At 32.1% G+C, this 26,897-nt stretch overlaps 1 protein-coding gene across 3 annotated transcripts in view; it reads right to left on the minus strand.

Moving 5' to 3' along the window:
• rump (heterogeneous nuclear ribonucleoprotein rumpelstiltskin) overlaps nt 1-26,897 on the minus strand; it is a 142,665-nt gene that overhangs the window by 79,739 nt on the left and 36,029 nt on the right. For all 3 annotated transcript variants that reach the window (XM_089594198.1, XM_089594197.1, XM_014349602.2), the window contains one exon: nt 21,190-21,614. In XM_089594198.1, coding sequence (XP_089450324.1) covers nt 21,190-21,614 — 425 coding nt within the window. The remainder of the gene's footprint in view (nt 1-21,189; nt 21,615-26,897) is intronic.

Raw genomic sequence — 26,897 nt, forward strand, 5'->3', positions numbered from 1 at the left:
ACTATAAATCTACATATTTTATAGTTTTCAATTTCTCAAGTATTATTCTTAAAACTTTTTCCTTATTTGCCACTAATAATTCAACTAACTATTATTTCATATATACATTAAATATTTCACTTGTATTTATGTCATTATTATACACTGACATATATTAAATAATAGTAATTAATAATAATTTAAATTTACATTTGTCACGCACGAAACGCGTGTGATTTACTTCTAGTGAAATAAAAATAGTATATTGCTTTCTGAGATAAATTATTTATAACGCAGCTTAGCATGATTTGGGAAATTTTTAATCTGACACCAGTGCTCTTACCACTATTTTACGCAAGTTACTATTTGAACAAATGAAAATGAACTGTTTTTGGAAGATCTATTAACAAACTAAATGGGGAAAAATCAGCTTGTTTGTAAATAATTATCCACAATTTTGCTTAGTTTTATTTGAGGAATCTAAACTTTTACCGACGTACTTTTACAGCAGTGAGTACTCGTATAATTCGGGTGAAATGTAATTTAAAAAGCTATCAACAAATTTAACAGGAAAAATGTTGGGGCTTTTGAAAAAATATCGCTAATATCTTGTTCAAGTATAATCTACGGCATTTTTAGTTGTGTATTTATGTGGTAATTCAACATTAATCTATTCATATTCACGGATAGACAGTAAGCAAATATAGTATGTTAAAATTAGCTAAACATCATAACAATATCCCTAAAATTCTGACTAGCTCGAAAAAATAGTAGTTACAGCGTATTGTAACAAATCAACACATTATTTAGCAAGTAGAAATGTCAGCAAGAGTACAAAAAAATGGCAAAAATGGCCAAAACATGGTTTTTGCGTCTAGAAGAAAACCGAAGGATCAGACTTAAAAAAGTGTTTGGTAAAAAAAGATGTGCAATTTCAAAACGAACAAAAAAAACTACGTTGTGTTCAGATCAGTTTAGCCGTTTTTTCGCAAATCGCAAAAACTCCCATTTTGAGACATTCTTTCGAAAGTCAATAACTTGCATTCTATACAATGTTAAGATCTGAAATTTCAACGCAAGACATACAGTCATAGCCTTTATCTTACACATAATGTTTTAGCTTACCAGAGAGAAAAAAGCTGTTTTTTGCAATCAATTTTTGCGATACTTTTAATTGGTAAAAATAAATGGCGTTTTAAGTAGTTGTACAGTAAATATAGCCAAGGCGAAACACGTTTGAAAAATGTACCTATCTTAGCTAACAACTTTTTTATGGCCATTTTTCGAGAGGACTTTTTTGTGGTTCTTGCTGTGGTTTGTGAAAACTTTAGAACCGATTAAGTTGAAATTTTGTGTGTACTACAAGGGATATGACATCTGTCTTGTGTTAAAATTGTGTTGTTAATCTTAAAATCAGATCTCAATATTGTATAGAATGCTAGTTATTGATTTTTAACAGAATGTCTCAAAATGGTAGTTTTTTGCGATTTGCTAAAAAACAGCTAGACCAATCTGAACACAACGCGGATCTTTTTGTTTGTCTTAAAATTGCACATCTTTTTTACCACACACTTTTTTATGTACGATCCTCCGGTTGTCTTCTAGAAGCAAGAAACATGTTTTGACCATTTTTGCCATTTTTGGGGGGCTCTTGCTGACATTTCTACTTGTAAAATTATGTGTCAGTTTGTTATTCGGACCGTGCAACAGTTTGAAATAGCGCCACCACTGGCGGCAGTCGCAGTCACTGGACCGGAGATGATGCATAGAAGTCAGTAACAACTTCTCATTAATAATTTAATCTTACAAATTTATAAATTTATCGAGTTAGAAGACGTTTATTCAAGTCATCATAAATTTTTCGTTGTGAAAACCTCATCCATTTTTCGGAAAACAAACATCACAAAAAATATATAACCTCAAAGCGTATGGAAAAAACAATAAATTAAATGATTTAAAATTAGTAAAAAGAAATTGTCACTGACTTCCGTAAAATATTCTCGGTCCAGTGACTCCGACTATCACCAGTGGTGGCGCTCTTTTAAACTGTTGCATGGTACGAATAGTACGCTGAAACTACTACACTATTTTTTTTGAGCTAGTTAGAATTCTTTGGGCCAAAAAATTAATTCTACGATATTAATATATATAAAAAGAATGAAAACTGTTTCAAGCTGTTTTTATTAATAAGCTTTTCCCATTATAAGCTGTCATTATGGTTTACGAACATTGATACATTATTATTTTATAGTATAACTAAAATTATACGTTAGAAATTTTTTTATCAGTGTTTCATTGTTTGGTGACTTTACTAAGTAGCCTTTTTTATGTTGAGTTATGGACATTATGTTGTATTTCAGATTTTTGTATTTATATTTTTGGAGAAGCAGGCAAGTACTATTTTTATTATTATAATTATTATTATTTTTTTCGCGTACTAGGTTGCACATGAATTATTGCATAAAAAAATTTTCCGTCGTCTTAAAGTTTAGTGGCAGTTGATAATAAATAGAAATTTGATATGTTACTGGTTTTATCTATAATAATTCGTTAGCGTTACTCAAGATGCATTTGTGATTTTTTTTAGTCAAATCCTATGTTATTAATTACATAGCAATTTAGATTTTTAATAAAACAAATAAACAACTACAACTTGGTAACAAAAGGAGCACATTTTAAGTTGAAAACAACTGTATATGGACATGTACGATAGTACAATTTTTTCACAAAATAAAAATTTTTTCTTAATATCTCTTTATTTTTATAAAATCTTAACGTTAGTACTTAAATAATGATATCAATATGAATATTTAATTTGAAAATAAAAAGACAGAAAAAGTATAAAATACTTAATAATAAATATAATTGAGTAAGGTTTAAGCACATGATTTTTGAATACGGAGCTGCCTTACACCAAACACCTTCCCACCATTATGAAGTAGCAACGTAAATAATAACACGATCGAGTAAATCTTGAAAATCAGTTTCCATACCACTTACTTTTTAAAGATATCATCGTCATAAAAATTGTTGATATTACTTGTCCATTTTTTTTAAGTAATAACGTTTATAAGTAATAAATGTAGTAATTAGTACACGCACAGAGAGAAGAATAACAAGAATTGTTTCCTTTAAGAAACGACAATATTAGTGAGGGAGAAATCTACTGTAGGGTATTAATTTTCAATGCAAATTTCTAAATTTTAGCAATAATTCTTTAACTTTTATACTGTAAGGCAACTGCTTATTGTGTTGTAAAAGCTATTGGTCAATGGTGGCAAAAAAAAGTTTGCCAAAGTGCTTTACCCAAAACCTGCATCATTGTAGGCTAGGGTACATATTCGGGATTATTGTTATTCCAAGTAAAAAAACCATCATTCAATCGTTCAACGAACTTATTAACTGTGACACTTTTGAAATATAACTGGCAAATTAAGGCTATCTCTTTTTCATAGTTCAAGTTACAATGTATTAGAAATAAAATAATTCTGAGTTATCGATAAGAAAATATAAATTGATATGTAGCTCTTCAGCTTGGTATGTGCTAATACCTGATAAGTTGAATGATCGTGAAGAATTTACGGTATTAGTTTTAATTATAGTATGAGACACACTCAAGTAGTTTTGAATATTTTCTGTAACACGCATAGAAATTTTCAGCCCCGTTGTGTTTACAGTGCAGCTGTCACTCGTGTCAGCATTATTTTGTCGATACCCTCTCTTTATAGCTAAGCGAAGGGAATTTGGAAAGCTTTGATGATATATGACGGTAGCATTAGTCAGATTTCGGACTTTGAAGTTCGACATCGGATCCCTAGCTATCTTACGCTCATACTCAGATAGAATTAGCAGAAAAATCTTTAAAACTACAGAAAATTCCTACAGGACGGAAAAATTTTTTCTTGTGCATATCAAAGTGTCAAAAATTGATACCAATAAAATTCAAAAGTAAATATTGGGCACTAAGGTGCCAAAAAAATGGTAAAATTGGTAAAAACCAGTTTTTTTGCTTCGAGAGGAAAAACTACAGCTCAGGCAAAAGAAAGTAATAAATGTGTGCAATAAAAAAATATTGTATAGGAGGGTACTTTAATTTTCGAAAAACGTTATTCTTTCGGTTCCTTTGAATTAAGGAGGAGTTGAACTACAAATTTACAAATTTACAGATCATTTGACAAAGAATAAAGTTTTTTAAATAATCTATAAAGTTCTCTACTTTTTGCGCGCGCAGCGGCAGCACAGGTGGAAAGGTTTATTAAGAGGTCAGTCACCGTAGCCCAGTCAACAAAGCTCTGAAATCGAAAACTTTCTGGAAAAATTATGATATTATACTAGATGTTTTTGAGGTCGCTAATTACGGAAAAAAATAGTTGAAAAATTAAAAAATAAAGTTTCTAGTGTCAAAACGGTATTTCAAATGTTTTCTTTTACTTGTATCTCGCAAGCTGTAAAAAAATATGAAAAAAAAATAATAATAATAAATACAACGATGTAGGACGAAAAATGTATTGTTTTTGTATGTTTATTGTCTCTCCTTACGGGAAATACTTTGGGGCAGCACCTTAGCTCCGGATATTCACTTACAAATTTTGTTGGTCTTAATTTTTGACACTTTCATCTATACAAAAAAAATTTTTCCGTTACATAATAATTCTCTGTGCCAGAAAGCTAATTCTATCTAAGTATCAGCCTATGAGCCAACTCTTTGTGTTGATAGCAAGACTCTAATACATAGAACTTACGGTGACCCATGGGTTCATCCCTTGGTCTGAATAACGCTCTCCATAGCTTTAAGACAGTCTGAGCATGCTCTTTTTTATATACAAAAAAGCTGGCTTCTTATTATGCGTGCTACAAACAGAAAATGTACAGCAAAAATTCCTATTATTTTTCTCCTTATATAGGGCAACGCAAAGTAAATAACTGCTTATAACCTATAACTTTTTTCAATAATACAAGTATTGTTACTTGTTCAATATTTGATATTATAAAAAAATAAAGAAAAAATTATGAAGGAAGATTGCATACTGATAAAATACTTACTAACTTTGCGTATTTAACTAAGATAAGAGACTTTATAACGCTAGGTGACATCTTGTGGATTATCATTCAAATAGTTAGGTGATAGAATCGAGAGATACCGTATTAAAAGTTATAATAAAAAAAATTTTTTATTCAATAATTGCCTGTTATTTATGAAACTTTTAAAAGATAAAATCGTCATTGTGATAAAATCTAGTTCAAAAAAGGTGAAAACAACAGTTTTTAGAAAAAAGAGTCTCTCAAAGTGTAAAAAGTTAGTTGAAAGTTGTGATGTGAGCAATGTTGTTGAAGAATTATTAGATGACGGCTCCCGGTATTTAAAAGACCGTGTTTTAAGAGAAACAAAATAAGCAGTTTAAAAAAACCAGTCGTAGTGTCGCATTCGACCCTAGGAAGATGTGAAAACATGGATATGGATATGTGCTACTATTTTTTTATCGCGTTCTGAAACATGCAACACGAAAAAATTTCATTTCTTGAAATTTTGAAATAGTCGACCTTACAAATAGTAGTTGTGTCTTAAGTAGATAAAAAATACGAAATTGCATATCATACTTTTTTTTTATAAAAAGTGTGATTTTTTTTATAAACACGAGCGAATGGACGGCAACTGTCATCTCTCTCAGCCTCTCCTTGTGGCTTGTAGACCACTCGTCTCACCTCTGAATGAGACAGACCAATATTCTTGCAGGCGGTAGACTAAACACGCAGCACTGGCCACTTATTGGCCAGCAGGCGTGCACAGCATGTGTGTGTGTGCGTGCGCATGCATACTCGACTGCTGGTAGACGAATATGATATAGTATATCTATATATTTTGGCTGGCAGCAGTGTAAACTCAACGCTCCTCAGTAGAGAGAGAGAGAGAAGAGAGAGAGAGAGAGAGAGAGAGAGAGAGATAGAGAGGACGGTATTAGTATATCTATATAGGCGTGACAGAAAAAGCGTTACGCTTTGAAAATTTTCACTGCCCAAGCGGAAATTCCAACCTCGTATAAAATGTTTTCACATCAAAAATGTTTAGAAAAATTATTTATCAAGTTGTTGTAAATTTATTTGAACATCAACTCTGAATTATTTTTTTCTGAATTATATTGAAGTAAGCTCCCTAACACGGAATTTTTTCTCCATTAACTCTATTACTCACTCACGTGTTTAACTAACTTCGTTTAAGCAGTTTTTAATCAATGCTTTAGAAGCCTTAGAAAAGCTTTACTTATAACGTACCTTGGTTTTACATTTTGGAAACGCTAATTTCTTTACTGTAACCCTATGCATGCATGCATCATAGTCATTATAAATATTAACAGAAATAAAACACAAAAAAGCAGATTTGATATGTGTCGCTCGACTTTATCATCTAACTATTCAAACATCTTGTCGACTGTTGGCGTTGTCGATGGTAGTCACCTAGCGTGTATCGTTTGATGTTTCGCTCTCGAAAACTTACTACCACAGCTCTATATTTACAGGTTTAGCATGTAGAGTGTTAAGGTTTCATTTTAATCAATGCGTCAAAGTTTATAGAAAAAATTACGATTAAACACTTTATGTAGACTATACAAATGTATGCATTTAGGGCGGTAATACGATAAGAATTTTAAGAAACAAGGAACTTTTGCGAGTGGGCTGTTTCTATTCCACTAGTTTTTTAACTACGTTTACGGGTACGTATAAATAGCGCTCGATACTCTTATTACGTTAGATCGAGTTAAAGTCGATTTTACGCATTAAATCGATATTTTGTCTATATAATTAGTTTATAACTTTTTTAATAACTTTTACCTGTATTCACAATAATATATCTCAATAATAAACTCTTGTAAAAGTATGTATGCCTGATTGTACGTGATAAGTGTGATAAGTGTGTAAGATCATGCCGGGATGAGTTACAGTCGATCTGTAACAGAAAATTTATATTTCGCTACTTTAATTTCTTTGTAACTTTTTCAATAACTTTTCACTCATGTTGACAATAAAACAAGTGCTTATAATTAACTATTTTGAGGGTATGCATGCTTAATTTTAAGTATCTGGGACCATGCTGAGCCGAGTTATAGTCGATTTCTTACAGAAAATGAATATTTTAATTGTTTAATTTGTTTATAATTTTTCAAATAACCTTTCACCCGTGTTGGCAATAATATATGTTAATAATTTTGACGAATTTATCTGAATGAGGGTAAGTCAAATCATAATAAGTTTTAGTAATAATTAAAAAAAAAGACCATTATTAAAATAGTCTGGAGCCAAAGAATCGGAGACAATCAGTTGAGGGTGAAACTTCAGTTGACATATCATATATTAGTATCATAACATGAAACTATATTTTCAAAAGTAGATAATTTTGTAGGTTTGTGTGATGGTTTATAAGACTCATTGAAAAAAGCGAGGGAAAAAGCTGGTGATGATTTTGGCAGAATTTACGCAGCGACTATCAGAACGTACTGGCTAAGTATCAATAAGCTGACAAACGAACATCGATTTAGATACTACCTCATGGTTAAGGATGAAAGATGGTATACGTTTTGTTCAATACCAAAAAAACTCTCCTACTCCTAAAATGAACAGAACGTGATCTTTTACTACTAAAAACATTTTATCTATTTAAACCAAGTTTAGAAGTTGTGATGTGAGGCTTTAGCTAAGTTTTAGTAAAGATGATCACATTGATTAGTTTGCCACTTGTCATTTTAAGTGACTGACTACTTGAGAATCATTTTAGGTATTTCTCTGACATGTTTTATCATGCATTGTCCGTTAGGATTCTTTGGTTTGTGATTTCTTACAAAATCACCCAGGTGTTAATGATGATCGCGTTAATATTGTATTTTATCCGAAGTAATAGCTATGATTAGAGGCAGCTTTTTTTCAACGCCTAGAACAGACATAACCTGTCTTAGAGAAGATAATCAGTAGCAAGAGACAAAGTTTTTCTTCAAAAAATAAATAATTAATCGATAAAAGGATCATTTTTACTCTGGCAAGGTCAGAATTACTTTACATAAATTTTAAGACTCTGGTCATTCATGTACAAGAACTCCATAGCTTTTCAAAATTCTTTTCTGATTTTTTAAATCAATATGGCCAATTCCATTTTTTTTTTATATTAGCCATAATATTAGTTAGCTTGTTTAAAAAGAAAAAGTTTTAGATAACTGAGATCTACGTTGAGCTAACTGAGTCGAGACATACAAAGTTTTACCATGTAGTATAAACATCAACTTAAAACGTTTGCAGGTCTTCCATTTAAGAGTCTAGGCTATCGAACTTAAAGCAGATATCATTCTATCACTCTACACAGGACTAGAACACAGTGGCAACCTCGTTAGAAGTTGAGTTATCTCTGACTTATATGTACTTTTTACAATAGTAGATGAAGACGGGCTTTATATTTTTAAACCAAAAACTGTTTGCTTCGACACCAGTACTTTAGTGCAGCTAGTACTATAAAAGAGGTCACCACAACCAGAGCAGAGCACAACTATTAAGGATGGTGAAGATTCTAGGGTAGAGTATAAGAGATAAGCCAAAAAGGCACACATCATGCGGAGAGGCAAAACTGTATTTCCGCGAACGATCACTAAGAACAAACGAAATACAAAATACAAAATAGGAAAACTTTCACTTATAATACAAGTAAAATCATAAACTGCAGTATAATTTTAATTTTTAAACACGAGAAAACAGCAGGAGCAGGGAAAAATTCGTACGCGTCGGATAGAGGGGTACCAGAAATGATATATGTACAGAATTATTTAAATATATACTTGTTTACAGCAATTTCACGAGTAAAAGGTCAATTGCGACTCAGTACGAGTAAGTCAAACATCGTCACTATAAGCATAATATGTTAAAATGATTATTTCATCAAAATAATTATGAACAGAATGGCATGAAATCTAGAGGAATCATTTATTGAGTTACAGTACACTACCCTTAAAAATTTCAGAGTAGGCTGACAAATATAAAGGAAAGAAATTGATAAACGAAAATTAAATTCTAAACTTTTGCTCTTATGACAACTAAGCATTTTTTTACTGAAAGTTGTACCCCAGTTATTTATTTACTGAACGTAATTAAGTAAAAAACTGACACAATAAAGCTTATGCAATTCCAAATATAATGCTATCTCTAAATATATGTGATGACGGACTTAATCAAGAGATATTAAAAGAACCATAGGCATACATTTTCGTTTCCTATGTTGAAAGCATAGGTAAGCCTCCACTGCTAGTATTTTGAGGTTAAGCGCGAATTTTAGATAATCATTCCTACGAACTTTTATATCGTATATTATGATCTAAAATTTTGAATCAGTACTTAATTTGCCTCACTAAACAGTATTAACAAATAATCGTTTAAAAATTAAGCAGCATTAATAAACATCAACTTAACAGTTGCACCTTTGACTCGGGAGTCATGAAAGAACCACCTTAATACAGCAACTTTAGACTTATTCGCCTCAAACTGTGTGCCGCAAATTTACGGATCGATAAACAGAAACTTATTAAAAAACTTTATGATTCAGTTCTCTTGTTGTGAGATGAATTTCTAAACTCACTTCTAAGCCCATTGTGTGTCTTATTTTCTTCTATTTTTAACGAATTTAGATAATTCTTTTATTTGCACACTACACGGAATTCTGATTCCCTTAGCTTTTGAAACATCATTTGGTCTGACATTCTCAATAAATCAACACTGTTACCTGCCTATTTCAAGTAGTTAGATTTAAATATTACTAAAAGGACATGCATTATTAACAATCAAAATTTCAACACAATAATTTTGCAGTAGGTCGCCACTTGCCAATTTCTTTATCAGACTTGCGGCATATTGTTTAACATCAATAAGACTATATACATACTCAATAATACTAAATCTTTGTTAATTTACAAGCACTTTTTTTACTACTTTGGCAAATTTTAATGATTTCTATTTTATTTCTTTACACTTCGTATTAAAACAATAAAAAAAATTTTTTTCAAGTTTTTATCTTAATTTAGAAACATTGCCTTAACAACTTTAGTATAAAACAGTTTTTTTAAGGTTTACTCTTTTCAAAACAGTTAATAAAAACGGTAAAGAACGCTGAAAAATATAGTTTTGCATTGAAATGTCCGATGATCCGGATCTTACTTAACGCTAAGACTTTAAAATCATATTCTTTGTATTTTTCTTTAACTTTGAATACCAAAATCGTTAAAATAAAAACGAGACTTTTTACAACTTCTTAAGGTGGCTCTTCACTGAATAATAACACTAAAAAATACAATGATCTTCTGAGGGATGGCTTATAAATGTAAATAAGTCTTCTCCCAAAATCTCAGACTCCGTTAGAATCGAAATTTTAGAAAGAAAGCAACTTGAAAACCGACTTTATAACTTAGCCTCTTATGGGGGGGCGTATGTATAATGTATTCCATAAGTTATATATCTCAGCAAAAGTATTGCAGTTCTTAAAAAACAGGGGAGCAGATAAAAGAAATCATAATCTTTCTAATGATATTCAGCAGTTTGGATGTTATCATGGAATTTTTTGAGATATTTTTTGAAAATAGTAAATATATACAAGTCACGAAGAGTAGGGCGTCTGCTACAACAAAGAGCAAAGACAGCAGACAGACTCAGTGGCCATGTAAGAAACTCCACAGCCAATTAGAACCGGTGTTACAGTGTCTAGACTATTCTTGTAGATCCATAGTGAGGAGCCACCATAAGACTTCTACTCTTAACACTACTGGGGCCTCGAGAAATTGTAAAATCATCTTTACTTGTAAAACTATAATAGGACTATATCTCAAAATGGATATTTTTTGATAATAAACGTAAATTTTTTTAACGTATTCAGGAATAATTTTATAAAAAGCCACTGAAAATACACTAAGTTAACAAAGCAAAACTGGAGCACCGTTCACTTAGTGGTGAGCATGCTTGTTACTGATACAACGCTGTTCTAGGGGTCGTGGGTTTGATTCCCGGTGAATGCAGATTTTATCAAAAACTCTTTTCATCGGGAAAAGTTCCTATGTAACCCGAGCTATTTCGGGGTGGGTTTTTCCATGGAATATTCCTTCAGAGTAATTCCAGGGTTTTTTCCTTGCTCCGCAGGTCTTCGGGCCTGGGTGAATGCGAAACAGTGTTAAGAGGTAGGGATTAGCGGATCTGATGGGCCAGGCAGGGATCGCTGGCCTTACCGGCGAAGAGTGGTCCCTGAAACATGGGGCTTCTTCGGGGATGCTAATTAGCCTGGATCCAATGCTTCGGCAGAGAGCGCCGGCTTAACCGGCAAAGATAAAGGTCCTGGAATATGGAGTCCTCTCCGAAGAAAGGCTACACAGTTGCGAGTAGACCTGGTACACCGTTGGTGCAGAGTGTCAGCTTAACTGGCAAGGTGTTTCACCGGACATACTCGCACTGTGCCCATGGATTAGGTATAACATCAGTAAAAGGGTTGGAAAAATGGGTGCGACAATACACCCCCCACACATAGGTGGTGATTGGGTCGCCCCGGCGACTTGGCTTAAGATCTGTCGCGGTAAAAAAAAGAAAAAAAAAAAATTGATACAGTAGTGTTCTTAAAAAATGTTATCATAATGACTTTTAAAAAATAAAGGAAACTGATTTTCTAAACAAGAAAAATAAAGATATTTCTGTAGAAATTACCAACAATCTATTTGTATTGTGCTTATCAAAAAGTGAAAAGTAACATTTCTTATCAGTTTCCAATAGTTATAACGTTCAAAAGTTTTTTTTTTTTTTTTTATAAGTAAAGAAAAGTGCTGCATCTACCCTTGCAAAAAAGCCACGATTTATTTCGTTTTTTACAAACCGTAATGTTTCATAATTCGTTATTATCTTTGCTGCAAGGGTACCAATAAAAATTTAATGAAGACAAGAGTAACAATGCATATTATTATTAATCTAATTTGAAAAAAGCTAAGATGATTTTGAATATTTATTAGTAATCAATTTAAAGCTCTTGTTTTATTATCTAGTTACGAAGATTGTATGTATACCTATAATTTGCACATACTTACAGTATGGTAGAGTATGATACATTTTATTTAATTATAAGAAGTGAGAAACCGTTTAATTTTATATTATAATACAATGCTGATTAATTAACGATTGTTATGGATGAATACCGTAACACTAAAACACATAGTACAAATATGCTACGTCACAATTATAGCACTTTTTTTTAGACTCTGCAATTCTGTGTTACTGTGCATATGAGTGCTATGGTTATTGGCATAGTAAAAGATCACCTCGAATTTAATTGTAATATTAATCACTTACACAGCATGCTAAAAATCATCACTTACACTTATAATACTTAAAATACCATAAATAAGTTACTGCAAGAAAAAATTTCGAAAAGATTTTTTTAAGAATTTAAAAGATCTCTGCAAGAGAGAATGAAAATTTTGAAATAAAATAAGAAGAATAGCACTTATCTTGTAAAATATACTTTGCACTAAAATCAGAGGTCAAGTAAGTTTAATGTAATTCAGTAAAGTGCCTTTCTACCTTTGACATAGTACTGAATTTTTAATGATTATTATTGCTGTCTGTTAAAATACAATACTAAATTTTAGAATTTTGTACTTGCGTGTGGTTCTAGATTTTTTTTAAAAAACAGGAATTTTATAAATTTTGCATCAATTTTTGATTTTTTTAAAGCTTCTTGTGTGTTTTGAAAATTATTTTATGCGTAATGACAAAGATGCAATCGTTCACTACAAGCTTTCTTGAAATCATAAAATTTATAGAACTTTATTTTATTTTATCAAGTTCTTTTTTTCTATGTTGGACTTGTTTATTGTTATATTAAATCAGGCGACTGTATAAATTTATACAAATTGTATGCTATTTAGAGGTATGGAGCCCCCTTAATATTTTGAGACATTTTTGAAGATTATATATATAATATAGTGGCAACTAATTGTGCTCTTGAATCGTTCATCTTGCAAAAAGTTTTCTTTTTATTTTAGGCACAATTGACTTTTTGTGCGACACTCGTAGTATTATACTGCTATGTACTCGTACATAAACGGAATCAAATTATGTAATTCTAACTTTGGACTTATCTAAATAAAAACCAAACAAGAAAGACATATCAATGCTTCGTTCCGTCACAAACATATTAAAACGTTAGGGCATTATTATTATTAAATTAATGTGAAGTTTAGCATAAAATTAGGCATTAAACAAGTTGGCAGAATTATAGAGTTAATGCATGCGGTAGTGCATACAACAATATAGTAGACACTTTGCATAAATTCAAACAAAAAGTATTGAAAATTTTATAAAAATAAGTCCATACAAAATAATCCTCCAATTATAAAACAAAGTTTTGCATTCGAATTCTTGCGCTTATATTACAGAGAATCAATTATGAATTACTTCAACTCTCATAGAATTACTCCCAAAAAATACTACAATTACCAAAGTTACACAAAACTGTAAGTAACAAAAACTTCTATATTACTGCAATATAGCTCTTTAACGAATTACCAAGTAATATGAAATTAATGCATACTTCAAAAAAACGAAACTAGTATTGAATTTGAATAATGGATAAAAACTGAAGTTGTTTCATAAATCTTTCAATATTATTTCAAGTATTTCATGCATAAATTTCATTTACCTGTTATAAATTAAATGGATTCCTATATGTTACATAGATTTTCTGTTAATACTATAAAACAGATATATTTTTGTTACATGCTCTACTTAGAATTTTAATGATAAGTTACAGTTCGTAATGACATTAAGACTTGAAACAGCATGAGTAGATTTATATTAGCTTGTGAATAGATAATTACATTTATCCCTGCAGGATTACAGGTACAACATTTTTCGCCATTATTTTATGTATCTTATTTTATACTGTGGTCAAAATAAATTATTAAATTTATAATAAAGTTTAATTTTGAACTTTCCCCCGAGCTGAAAAACATTAAGTTAATAGCCAGTTCTTTATGAAGTTGTTTGATTCTTCGATTTTTCTTTTATTCCTAAACAGGATCCAGTTGCCATGTTACTGCAATGGCTTTTACTTCGTTAATAAATTCTTTACAATGAAATCGCAAGTCTTTAAATTTTTTAATGTATTTTTGAGATGTATCACTGCCTCAGCTAACATGATTTTTTTATGCTGTAAAAGCTTGGCAACGAGATTGATGTGCTTCGGAATTTTAAATTAAAAAAGCAGATGTAGTATTAAATAAAGTGACTCATTTTATTTCGTAACGATTTTTTTATTTTTTTTAATTTTAAATCAGTATACTAGCTAAGAGGCTACTGAGCACACAAGTAAAATTATTTTTGATATCACGTAAAATCTTGAAGACCAATAGTTCATAATTTTTTTCAAATCATTTCTTATGGTTCTTGTAAATTAATAGTGCTAGTATTCTTTAATTTACACCGTAAAAAATCCCATGGTAAAATTACTACGCTCAGCATAGGAAATAATCCCACCTATGCCCAGCATAGTATATATATATATATATATATATACAATAGCAGAAGTTAAAGTACTACTGTAGTAGTAAATTTACCTCGTACATTGTAAAATCTACCGAGTGAAAAAGTTGCTACACTTAAAAAAGTTTTTTTACTATTGCGATTGTAAAAGTGCTAAAGACGTAGTAAACATGCAAAGCGTGTAGATGGCGTTACTTCAATCGTAGTAAATTTACTACGGTGACCGACTTTTCTTTTTTTTACTTTTTTTTTTTTTTGACATACAAGTACTCGAAAACAAGTTACGAAGGTGAACTTTTCCTGCTGCTGGAGTCAGGGAACTCGTCAACGACGTCATCCTTTCGTTTCGTCCTGATACAAAGTGAAACTGGCATCATGGCCTAGCCCACTAGATAAGGTACTTAGAATACCCAGTGAGTGTTACTGTAACGGAAACTCATAACTAACCTCACTTTTGGGACACGCTTCAAGTTGCACACCCCCGGCTCCAGGAGGTGTAGCAATATGCGGAATAGCAAGGATGGGTTGGGGACTGGGAATCAAGGGGTTCACCAGCCCCCACTGGACCATTCTGATATGGATTGGAACAACTTCACTGGAGAAAATGCAAGTGAGTTCAGCAAGAAAAGAACGCTGGATGTAAAAACAACATCAACTCACCACCCAAGCAAAAAAAGTGCCAGATCCACTACTCAGTATGATTCTTCTACCAACACGCAAATAAATGACTCACAGAATACAAACTCTAAAAATGTCCCTTTGTTCCTGCCATCAAACTCAAGACCTTATGGAGTCTGGATTAAATATAACGAAAAGTACCAAGGTAACACAAAACTCAACAGATTCAAGGTGGCCAGTGCTCTCTACAGTCACTTTAGTTTTACTGATATCAAGGAAAGAGGAACGAGCCAAGTTGAAGTAATGTTTGAGAAATCAAAGAGGCCAATAAGTTGTTGTTGGACAGTGACTTCCTGGATCGCCTTGAATGGTCGGCTTTTCTCTCATTCTATAAACAGGTGAGGAGAGGCATCATCAAAAGTATTCCAGTGGACATCCCTGAAGAGGATATCAAACATCACATGACCTGTAGTGTAAAGATTGCTGAAGTCAAAAGGATGAACAGACGTAACAGATTTGCCAAGGGTGATTCTGACAAATGGATCCCAAGCGAAACAGTGGTACTCTCCTTTAAAAGTGAATCATTGCCTGAACGTGTACATCTGTGGGGCATATCAGCTACTGTTTACCCCTACGTACGTAACCCTATGTTATGCTACAAATGCTTACATTATGGACACACCAGCTCTCGTTTCAAAGGGAAAGAAGCTTGTATCATGCGTAGTAAGCCTAAACATGAAGGTATGCAGTGCACGGGAGTCACTCCCTGGTGCATGCACTGTAATGCCCCTCACAAGTGCACGGATATCCAAGAATGCAAAGAACACAAGGACCAAAAAGCGATCCAGGTTTTAATGGCCTATGACAACTTGCCCTATAGAGAAGCCAGAACAAAGGTTAAGGCAACCTATGGTAACTTTCACAGAAGTGCTGTAGACTTTCCAGTATTAAAAGAAAAGGCTTTAGCTGAGATTTACGGTACTGTGGTTTCCCATAAATCTTTCAGCAATGCAATTAACCTCAACAAAGCACCTCACTCGTCAACAGCGGTAAATCATTAACCACCAACTCCAACGAAACAATCCATCCAAAATAAGCAAACAGCGCCAACACCCAACATTGTTAATCTAAACAAGGTGGACCAAGACTACAAGGCTAAACTAACAAATTTAAATGCTTTCAACGCTTTTGCGTCTAAAAATCAAATTTGCCCTGGCATATCCGGACACTCAATTAAAACTGGCACCCAGACTAGTTTCACTGAAGATGAGATTTTCACGGACGACCTTAACGAAGAGAAAGACACTATGGATGCGGCAGACACCCTGGCAGGTCTTAGCCAGCTACTTAAATCCAAAAATCTGGACACCAACGCAAACTCCAACAGCTGCAACAACAGCCTCAATAATGTCAACACACAACAAGACAACTCTAACCAGAATAAGAAGAAGACCAAAAACAAAGGAACCGATCTTGAGAAGGGCAAAGCTGTCGATTCCAGGCTCCACGTTGTGCAAGAAAAACTCAGAAAGTATCTCGAAGGGAAATACTAAATACTATAAGATAACTAAATTATTTTATAATGTAAATATAATCACTTGTTTTATTTTATAATATTTATTACATATTATGTAAGTTGTAATCTTAAGTCAAAATTTTATACTGTTTTAGGCTTTCTTAACATAATTAGCATGGACATACTTCAATGGAATGCCAGAAATGTAAGGAACAAGCTCGACTTTAATCTCTTGGCACAGAATTATGATATTATCACAGTGGTAGAATCCTGGCTTAGCCCGGGTGAGAAGTTCAACCTAAAGGGTTTCAACAGTATCAGATTTGATAGGAAAACTAAGGAAAGAGGTGGAGGTATAGTTTTCTTCGTTAAAAACAATCTAGTTTTTGATATTATCGATTTTTCTTTGGGAGGTACCGAGCTTGAGTTAGGGGTGATATGTGTTGACACTGCGAAGGGAACACTTTATTAGTAGGATTAAAGATAAAAGGTATCACTTCTAAGATTTGCAGATGACGAAGTCGTATATACATCGCTGAAATCTGTACATGACGCGTTTAACCTTATGGACACAGAGGCAGGTAAAACGGAAGGATTCTTCTCAGGAAGAGGATTACAGCTAGAACCAAGCAAATGCTTCTTAATGGTTTTTAGTAAAAGTAGGTTTAAAATAGACCATCTCTCTATCAAACTCTTCAACACACCTATATTTCCTTCAGACTACGTCAAATTTTTAGGTATGTACCTAGATAAACATTTAAAGTGGCACAAACAGGTTGAATACCTAGAGGCTAAAAGTAGATTTCCTCTTAGCATCCTTGGTTGTCTACGTCGCACTTGGTGGGGAGGAGATCCTAAGACTCTTCTAATGTTGTATGGATCGAATATTGTGACTTTTTGATTTCTCCATGCTCTAAAACTTATCTCAATAGGCTGCAAGTAATACAGAACAAAGCAATTAGGTTGGCCATGGGCTACAGAAAGAGCACACTGATCAGCGTTCTTACAGACGAATCAAAGGTCCCTCTGCTGCAACACAGATTTAAGTACCTGGGATTGGTCTTTTTACTTAAACTTCTATCCTTTAAACACAGCAGAACCCTTCAAAAGGTAGAAACCTTATATAATGTCTCGGAACAAAGCACTTGTTCACATAAATTTCAAAAATCCTTAATTCTTGAGTGTTATGGAGAAATATGGCACCTAGAAGGCCTTTTTATTCAAAGCAATATATTCCCCAAATTTTCTGTCCTTTTTTTTCTTAATTTCTTTTCTTATAACCCAGATACATCTTCTGGTATCGATATTAAATCAGCAGCTAACCCAAATTCGGTATTTAACGATCTCACTCCGGATAACAACTCGTTTTTTATTTTCACTGATGGCTCAAAGATTATATCTAACGGCCAGAGCAAAGTAGGCTTCGCTACCTGGTCTAAGCTTCATGACTTTAAGTCTTCGCATAACATCCCGGATGACTCTTCGATATTCTCAGCAGAATGTTCAGCGCTAATAAAAGCCCTCGAATTTGTTATTGCTAGAAGTGACCTTTCTTTTGAAATCTTCACGGACTCTCTTAGTGTTTTAAACTCTCTGAAAGCGATTTAAGGTCTCAAATACGAATCTCCTTTAGTCTCTCGATTGAAACAAAAAATTTACGAGGCTCAAGAACGTAATAGGAATTTTCGTTTAGTTTGGATTCCTACCCATTTGGGTATAGTAGGAAATGAAAAAGTTGATAAATTAGCCAAATTAGCAGCGGATAATGGGCCTCCCCTCAATGTTGAAATCCCTGCCACTGATCTTATCACTAGATTTAGAAATATGTGTCAAAAGTATAATAAGTCGAGCTTGTTAGGTATGTTTGAAACTAAAGGCAGTTGGTACTACAAATTATTTCACAAACCTAGATTAAAACCATGGTTCTTTAATTTTAACATTTCACCAATGCTTTAACATTTTAACATTTTTAACACAATTTTAACATTTGTCTTGCGCCAAACGTCCGAATTTCTATACACATGTATGTGTATATATAAAAGTCACTTTGCTTTTGCCTTACTACAGTTACTACGCGAATAGTTCACTTACTATACAAATCGTATTATAGCTTTGAAATCGATAGTGATTTTACTCAGTCGATAGTAATTTTTTCTGCTATTACGCATCGTAAAATTTCTACGTCCAGCAAAGGTCGGATTATTTCCTATGCTGAGGATAGTAAAATCACACAGTAGTAGTACATTTACGACAAATTAAAAGTATACTCAATACAAATTTAGTTAGAATACTAGGCTTCAGCATTTTTACGTCGCAGGGCATTGTAATTTTTTAAAAAAGGAGTAGTAAATTCACTAAAGGATTTTTTACTGTGTACTCCATCTTGGTAAAGTCAAACAAAAAAATTTACAAGCTTTAATAAAAATGACATGAAAAGTTTTGTACGCTATAATATCCTATACCTAGTCATTTATGACCAAGTTGAAGTTATAATTACAGCTTTTCAGCATTTTTTGGCTGTTCTATAGTTCTTGCTTGAAAACCGCTGTAGGTGTGTTATGTTCAAGTTGTAGATACGTGTCGGGAAGCCTTTATCTAATGAAAATCTTAATGAGTCAAACTTTTCTCTGCTTGTTCAAAAAGAATGCACAGCCCGATCGGTTGTGTACCCTCTTTACGCTTTGCACTTCTAACATGTAAGCTCCTCCCCCCCGTGGCTTAGGAATTGCAAGGAGCTATTTACGCCACTATTACAACATATACTCTCAATACTGCTTAGTTATGTAATGTTGGCTATGTATTAATTAAATAACTATGGTTGTTGGTTATTTACACCATTGTACACAAAGTCTTCTGCTGTTATTGTCATTATTACTCGATTAGTTTGATGCAACTGTGCGTAAAAAAGAATAAGTGACCTATAAGGTCATGAGAGAGAGAGAGAGAGAGAGAGAGAGAGAGAGAGAGAGAGAGAAAGAGAGATACATTATTTGAGCCTGAAAGTAAGCAGTGCTGCTAACAGTGTAATATTTGCTATATGTACTTTTTAAGTTCATAGCAGGCAGGATGTAGCGTTGCTAAAGAAGATGATCACCTTGTGGCAAAAATAAATAGCTATAAAATTAATACAATGTAATTCAAATATAATTAATGTACTCTTTTTTTTTGGAAGAAAGAGAAATGCATTGAGAAACTTCGCAGAGGCAGTGGTAGTGTAGGACTCGGTGGATTTTTTTATTACACTACTCGTACCCACTTAAAACCCCCCATGCCGCGTGGCTTTAGTTCCGCTCTGGAATCGCGTTAGCATTACTTTAGGGTGGAGCCAGCAGGGAAACCATCGTATCTCACAGCATTAGCGAGCAAGCTCGCCACCATTTGCTAGAGGTGTCAATCTAGTATGGTAGAATTAGCTTAAAATCTTATCGATATTTACAAAATTCTGACCAACTCGAAAAAAAATATGGTAGTAAATCAAATACATGGTAACAAATCGACGTAGAATTTAACAAGTAGAGATGTCAGCAAAAGCCCCCAAAAAATGGCAAAAATGGCCAAAACATGGTTTTCGCGTCTAGAAGACAACCGAAGAATCTTACAAAAAAGGGGGTTTGGAAAAAAGATGCGCAATTATAATACAAACAAAATGAGCCGTGTTGAGTTTTAATCAGTTGAGCCGTTTTTTCGCAAATCTTAAAAAAACTGCCATTTTGAGTCATTTTTTAAATACTTAATAACTCACGTTCTGTATAATTTTAAGAACTAAAATTTAAAGACATTACAGAACTTTTGAGATAAGCATTTTGAGATGTTCTGTTTTATTTTTGTTATTCTAACTTCATCGCACATATTTGTCAGTCAAACTAGATGATATGATAAAAGAAGCTTGAGTAAATCAATATACATGAAGCAAAGCGACAAAAATGTTCATTTTTTTTCTTTTTTTTTTTTTTTTTATTCAATTATGTTAATCTGAAGTAAATAGTAAGGCATGCTCCACTGCAGTTACCAAGGCTTTGTCTTTCTATTAAATAGTCCTCACTCCCGCACTACTAGATCAATAAATGAGGGTATGAGGGTTTTAAATAAGCTTTACTAATAAATTAAAAGAAGCTGTATTCAGTAACCAATGTGTAGCAGAAGTACCGTAATATCTGCGTTAAATACCTTATTCTACCAAGGATACTTTTAAGACTAGGCAAGGTAGCTACATAATTTGATAAAAAAATGGAAACCCGACTTAGTTTTAAAGGTGTCTAAAGTAAAACTAAGTATTTGATGGTACCAGTGCTACGTTTCGTTTGCTACACTTAGTTTGATGGAAATTGAGTCATAACGAGTTTTTAGTACTAAAAAACTTCAACAGAGAAGTGTGAGAAAAGAGACAAGTTAAGATATTATGAACAGTTTTTATCATGTACATCAAATTGAGTATTTTTATCAAATCTTTATCAAATTTTTATCAAATCAAATTGAGAACAATTATTATTAATATGTAGTAATGATCAAAACAGTAATCAAAATGATGGATAACTTACATTTCCTATGAGAATTGTATCAGAAATTTGGCGGGATCCGTTACTATTTTGTCGATTCACGCTGAGCTGAGGTGGATTGGTTGAGAATGTTCCACCAATTGTGACACGCTCTGGATCATTTCTGTTAAAGCTGCTATCAAAGTCTCTGCTACTACTGAAAGTAGAATTTCCAAATGCTATATTACCTCCGAAAGCCGGTTCAGTATCAAGCTTGGATAGTCCTCTAGATAACAAACTATTATTAGATTGTGCATTAACGAGAGATGCTTGGAGGTTTGCTAAGCTAGCTGCACTTGGACCAAAATTGGAGGCTAGTTCATTTGATAAAGACGTATTAAGAAGAGATGTTGTTGCTAGATTAGCTCCTAAGCCACTAGCAAGGCTAGCTTGTAAAGCAGCAGCATTAGTGTTGGAAAGAGCCGTGGCTAAAACATGAAAATATAGAAATATGTAGTCAAGATATATATTATTTTAATAAATTTATGTTTAACTAAAATATAATCAAAACATTTTTTGACAAAGCATATTTACAAAATCATTAAATTATTTGCCATTAAGTAGATATCAAGTGAAATACAAAAAATTAGGAGCTTAAATTCAATTTAAACAAATAGTAAAGAATGATTAGTTTTAAAAACAACTGCATACATCTTTTTCTTTGTTTACAAAAAACTCTTTACTTAAACATTGGAGACATTAAATTCCCTCAAATAAATTCAAGAAAATGCATGTGACCACGAACTGATGGGGGATACTCGACGGAACGCAAACATGATATGTTTTTGTACAAATTCTAACAATACATTAACATATACATTAATTAATATATATATATATCTCCTTCTAAACGCTAAATACCAGCCTGTCTTTTATTTGATAGAGGTGTAAAAAAATTCTTTGAATAATTTTTTGTATAACAAATAGGTTTTTTATATAACTTAGGTTTTTTGACCAGAAACATATTTCATACGTAAGAATCATCTAAAAATGAAATCTGAATTGCATACATACATTTTGAAAAAATTCATTTCAACATATATAGATTAATTGCATTATTTAATTATGGTTGTCATCGATGCTGAATATTGGCATGCTCCAGCAGTAAGCTATGGACAGTGGAAGCTGTTAAGTTTAAGTTGTATATGTGCTGCTTAAGACTGTCAGCTCAAAAAAACTTCGAGATGTTAGTGAGCACTATACGACATATCTCGCGCAGCATTGGATTAGAGCCGTGTGTTAAACTCTCTCACTGAGCTAATTTCCAGAGCAACTTTAATCAATTCCACTATTATGAAATAATGATTGATGCGCAACTCAATTAAACGATATCAACTTTATTTATTTAACAAGAAACCAAAGAAATTTTTACAATGAAACTGTAAGTTATCGCTAACGAGGAAATTGCTAGTTAAAGGATGAGTACCAACGTAACACCATAAAAAAATGACTATTTAAATACACGTAGCTCGCGGAAATTTTAAATTTGCGATACTTTTCGAACAGATTTCCTAAACATATGTCTACACAAGAAGATTACTAATGCAGATAAATGAAAATGTTAAGTGTACTTTGTTAAAAATGTCAGAAACATGTTAACAGTTAGCGTCATTTTATTTAATTATTAATATTTATCTGTCAAAACCCAAGCTTTGTATTAGTCCTCTTATGAAAATGTGTCAGAGTTTCAAGAGGTAGAGGGTGGCAGTGGTAGAGGGTCAATGAGGGTTCAACGAAAATCGTGTCAGGGGATGTGGAGGGGCAATGTTAGTTAAGAAAAATTGTGTGGGGTGTATATTCTTTTATTCGTATTTTCTTAAGTATGCGTCTACAATAGGGATATAAGGGGTTGTTTGGAAACAAGTTAAGGTTTTAAAAATTTATCAGATAGTGGAGTAACTCACGAAGATCACTATCGCGTTTAGAAAATGTTTTCACATAGTTCCAAAACTGGTTCAGGGTTATTTCTCAAAATTTCTGTTAACTTGTCAGCTCTTAATATTCATTGGAACACGAGTTATTGAATTTCAAAATTAAGGTCAAAAATGGCGGTTTTAGAGATTCTCAAAAATCAGCGAAACTGAATTAGGGTCAAATGCAGCTCGTATCATCTTGGAGTTATGCATCTTTTCATTTGAATTACTGTTTTCACTTTGGACGCAAAAAACTTATTTTGACCAATTTTATTATTTTTTTTTTGAGCCTTTACCTGACATTTTTTTGTCTTTTTTTTTAAGGTGCAGTACAGAGGTTCAGATCTTCACACTAATTTTTTTCTTAACAAATACAAATTTTCAGTAGTGATTCAGTGTATAATTAGTTGAAAATACATAAATGGTGAGGTACCAGTTCGTAATGCTAGAAATAACAACAAAATATTTAGAAGAAAATTTTTCCTTAAAAAAATAAATAAAATAGTGAAATATCGTGCACACAAGGAGTATTTACATTTAGTGCCATACAATACTATATTACCAGAGTAACAACATTAATCAGATAAAAAAAGGATTCAGTTTGGAAATAAACGTAAGAATCATACAAAGCACCAAATAAGATACTTCAGAATTATACGTTCCCGTATTTTGTTTTTCTTTTCGTCTGGTCTGTTAACGACGCGTATAACAATCTTAAAGGTTCAGCCAATGCGTTCAGGTTAAAATCTATGGTAAAATAAGACTTAACAATTCTATAATTAAAGTATCAAGGCGTTTTTCTTTCTGAACTATTCAGAAACTTGATTAAAATACTATGTTATTGTGTAGGTCTTACGGGTAATTTTAAAAGCCATGAAAAAACTTGTAGCTTTTTTCGGCTGATTTTCAGCTATTTGTGTGCACCTCGGCAGACAAATTTTTTCAAGCAAAAAAACAAAATGAAAAATATAAAAGATCTAAGCCATAGCATAATTTTATTTAACAGGAAAAATCTAAGTATCTTAAAGAAAGTTTTGGCAAGCATTGTACGAATGCATGATAAACAAGACAATGTTTAGCACAAATTGCATGCTTATATATATGTATATATATATATATATACACTAGTAGGGCTCCGCTCCCCTGCGCGCTCCGCGCGCCAACCCCCCTTTTTATTGTGTTATAAGTGTAATTTTTTCAAAATAAGGTTTGTATTAATATTTTTTTAAGCCTTGAAAAATGAGAAAATTTTTTTGGTTATATTGTTTGGAACAAATACAAAAAATTTTTCATTGAAGATTGTGAACATGATTAACATAAAGCTCTTTTACGTTTAAACGAAATTTTTAAGTCTAAAAGTATGTCTTGTAAAGATTTCAGTTTACCAGAACCAACAGAAGCGATAAAAAAAAATATCGATACTGACCATGATGAAAGAATATTTTGTAAACATGAATTCTATAAAATGTTTTTGTAACTGAGTCATGATCAACGTCAAATTTTTCAAAACATAATAAAATTTGAAAAAAAAATTTTTTCCATCGATGGTCCTGGTGGATCTGGAAAAACTTTTTTATACAAAACAGTGATTTTTTATTTCATATCAATTGAAAAAAAAATTTTTACAATGGCTTGGACAGGTATTGCTTCTATTCTGCTCTCAAAGGGAATAACAACTCACAGAACTTTCTGACTTTCTTTAGACTTAAGCACTATGGAAAGTGTATTCTTCCAGTTTGAGCGAGATAAACAAAAATTACGTAATGTAGAAGTAATTATTTGGGATGAAGCTTCTATGATACCGAAAAAAGCGTTAGAAATTGTTGATAGGAATTTAAAAGATTTATCTTGTAGAAATAAACCTTCTGGAAATAAAATAATAATTTTAGGTGGAGACTTTCGTCAAATTTTCCCAGTAGTAAAAAACGAAAGCAAAATTACTATTGTTCAAGAAACCATAAAATTCTTTGATTTTTTGGCCTTTATTTAATATTTTTTATTTAAAAAATAGTATACGCTCAATTAATGAAAAATTTTCTTTATTGCTACTGGATATAGGAGAAGGCAAAATTAAAACTTTTATAATTCCTCAGACATGGAAAACAAATGATGTATGTTCTAAAATTTTTAATAATGATGATGATTCTTTTATAAGTTAAGCTATATTAACATCTCACAATGAATACACTAATTTTTTGAACAAAAAAATTTTAAATAATATGGTAGGAACATTAGTAACGTACTATAGTATTGATAAAGCAAATCACAAAGGAGTAGATAAATCAGACGATAATATTTATATTAATTTCTCTACAGAATATTTAAATAGTATCAAAGAAGGTCTTCCTCCACATAAATTGAATTTAAAAATTAACGCTATTGTTATGTTGATACGAAACTTAAACATATCTGGAGGACTTTGCACTGGTACAAGATTACGAATTACAAAATTATTTAAATACAATATCGAAGCTGAAATAATCACAGGTGAATAAAAAGGAAGTAAAGTCTTTATTTCAAGAATAACACTACAAACAAACAATTCTTCTTCACTACCATTTATATTGTACAGAAAACAATTTCTATTTACCTTAGCTTTTTCTATGACTATCAATAAATCTCAAGGTCAAAGTTTTAATGCCTTAGGAGTATAACTTCGAAAACCATTATTTTCTCATGGGCAATTATATGTTGCATTGTCTAGATGTAGAAACCAAAAAAAAAATTTTATCTAAATGGTATCAGAAAACAAATTTGAAATTAAAAATATTGTTTGGAATGAAATTTTAGAGTAAAAAAAAACTATTCTATAGTTTATTACTATTTTTATACTTTCTTGCAAATTTTCTCTTTTATCATAAAAGCAAATGTCAGTACCGTCTAGTACCCAGATTTATGTAATCATAAGCAATCCGTTTTTTGTAATATGTTTTCAGGTACACCATTATGGATGCAAAATTTTGTCAGTGTGACAAATGTAACTCAAAATTTCCAAATCAAGAGTGTCTGTCATTGCACGAAAAAATTCACAAAAAAAAATTTTTTGTATGATCTGTATAGCATTATGATATTAGACAAGAAAAACTATTTGCGTCAAACAAAGGAATGCCAAAACATTGAAAAAAATGTTTAGTGTATTAAATGCGAAAAAAGTTTAAAAAGAAATTATCACTTACGGAGACATTTGAAAAATCATGAAAAAAACGTTCAAAAAAATATTTGTCAAAATTGTGGAAAAGGTTACGTAAGAGCAGAGCACCTAAAAAGACATTTTAGAGCATGTAATTAAAATAAACATCGTAAGTAAGATAATTGTGACAAAATTTTTTGTTATGGTCAAATAAAATTATATGTGAAAATTAGACCACTTGCAACAGTTAATATATAAGGCTTTACGAATATATTGACATTTTATATGAAGAAGCTGGGGGAGTGGGGAGAGGAGCTGGGGGGAGCAAAACCTCGCTCTAACTCTTACGACTATATAATATAGGAAGATTGCATGCTTATATATATATCACGAATTTTAAGGTTGCCATGGTGCCCTTGCTTAATACGGCACCATCGTAAGGTAAGTGACCCTATTACCGGACAGTACCTATAACTAAACACTTATCAAATATAAGCCAATTATTTATTAAATAAGGATTGCACACTAAATGCGAGGTAATATGTACAGTTTTAAGACTTATATCCAATGATTTAAAGAGTTCTGTATTAATAAAATAATATTTTATCCGAACAATCTTACTTAGAATATCATTGCTTGATACTCGATCGTTCAACAGTGGATTGCTT

The sequence above is a fragment of the Copidosoma floridanum genome, unplaced genomic scaffold, assembly GCF_036245765.1.
Source record: "Copidosoma floridanum isolate Cflo_tuat_1 unplaced genomic scaffold, Cflo_Japanese_pri ptg000021l, whole genome shotgun sequence".
Taxonomy (NCBI): Eukaryota; Metazoa; Arthropoda; class Insecta; order Hymenoptera; family Encyrtidae; genus Copidosoma; species Copidosoma floridanum.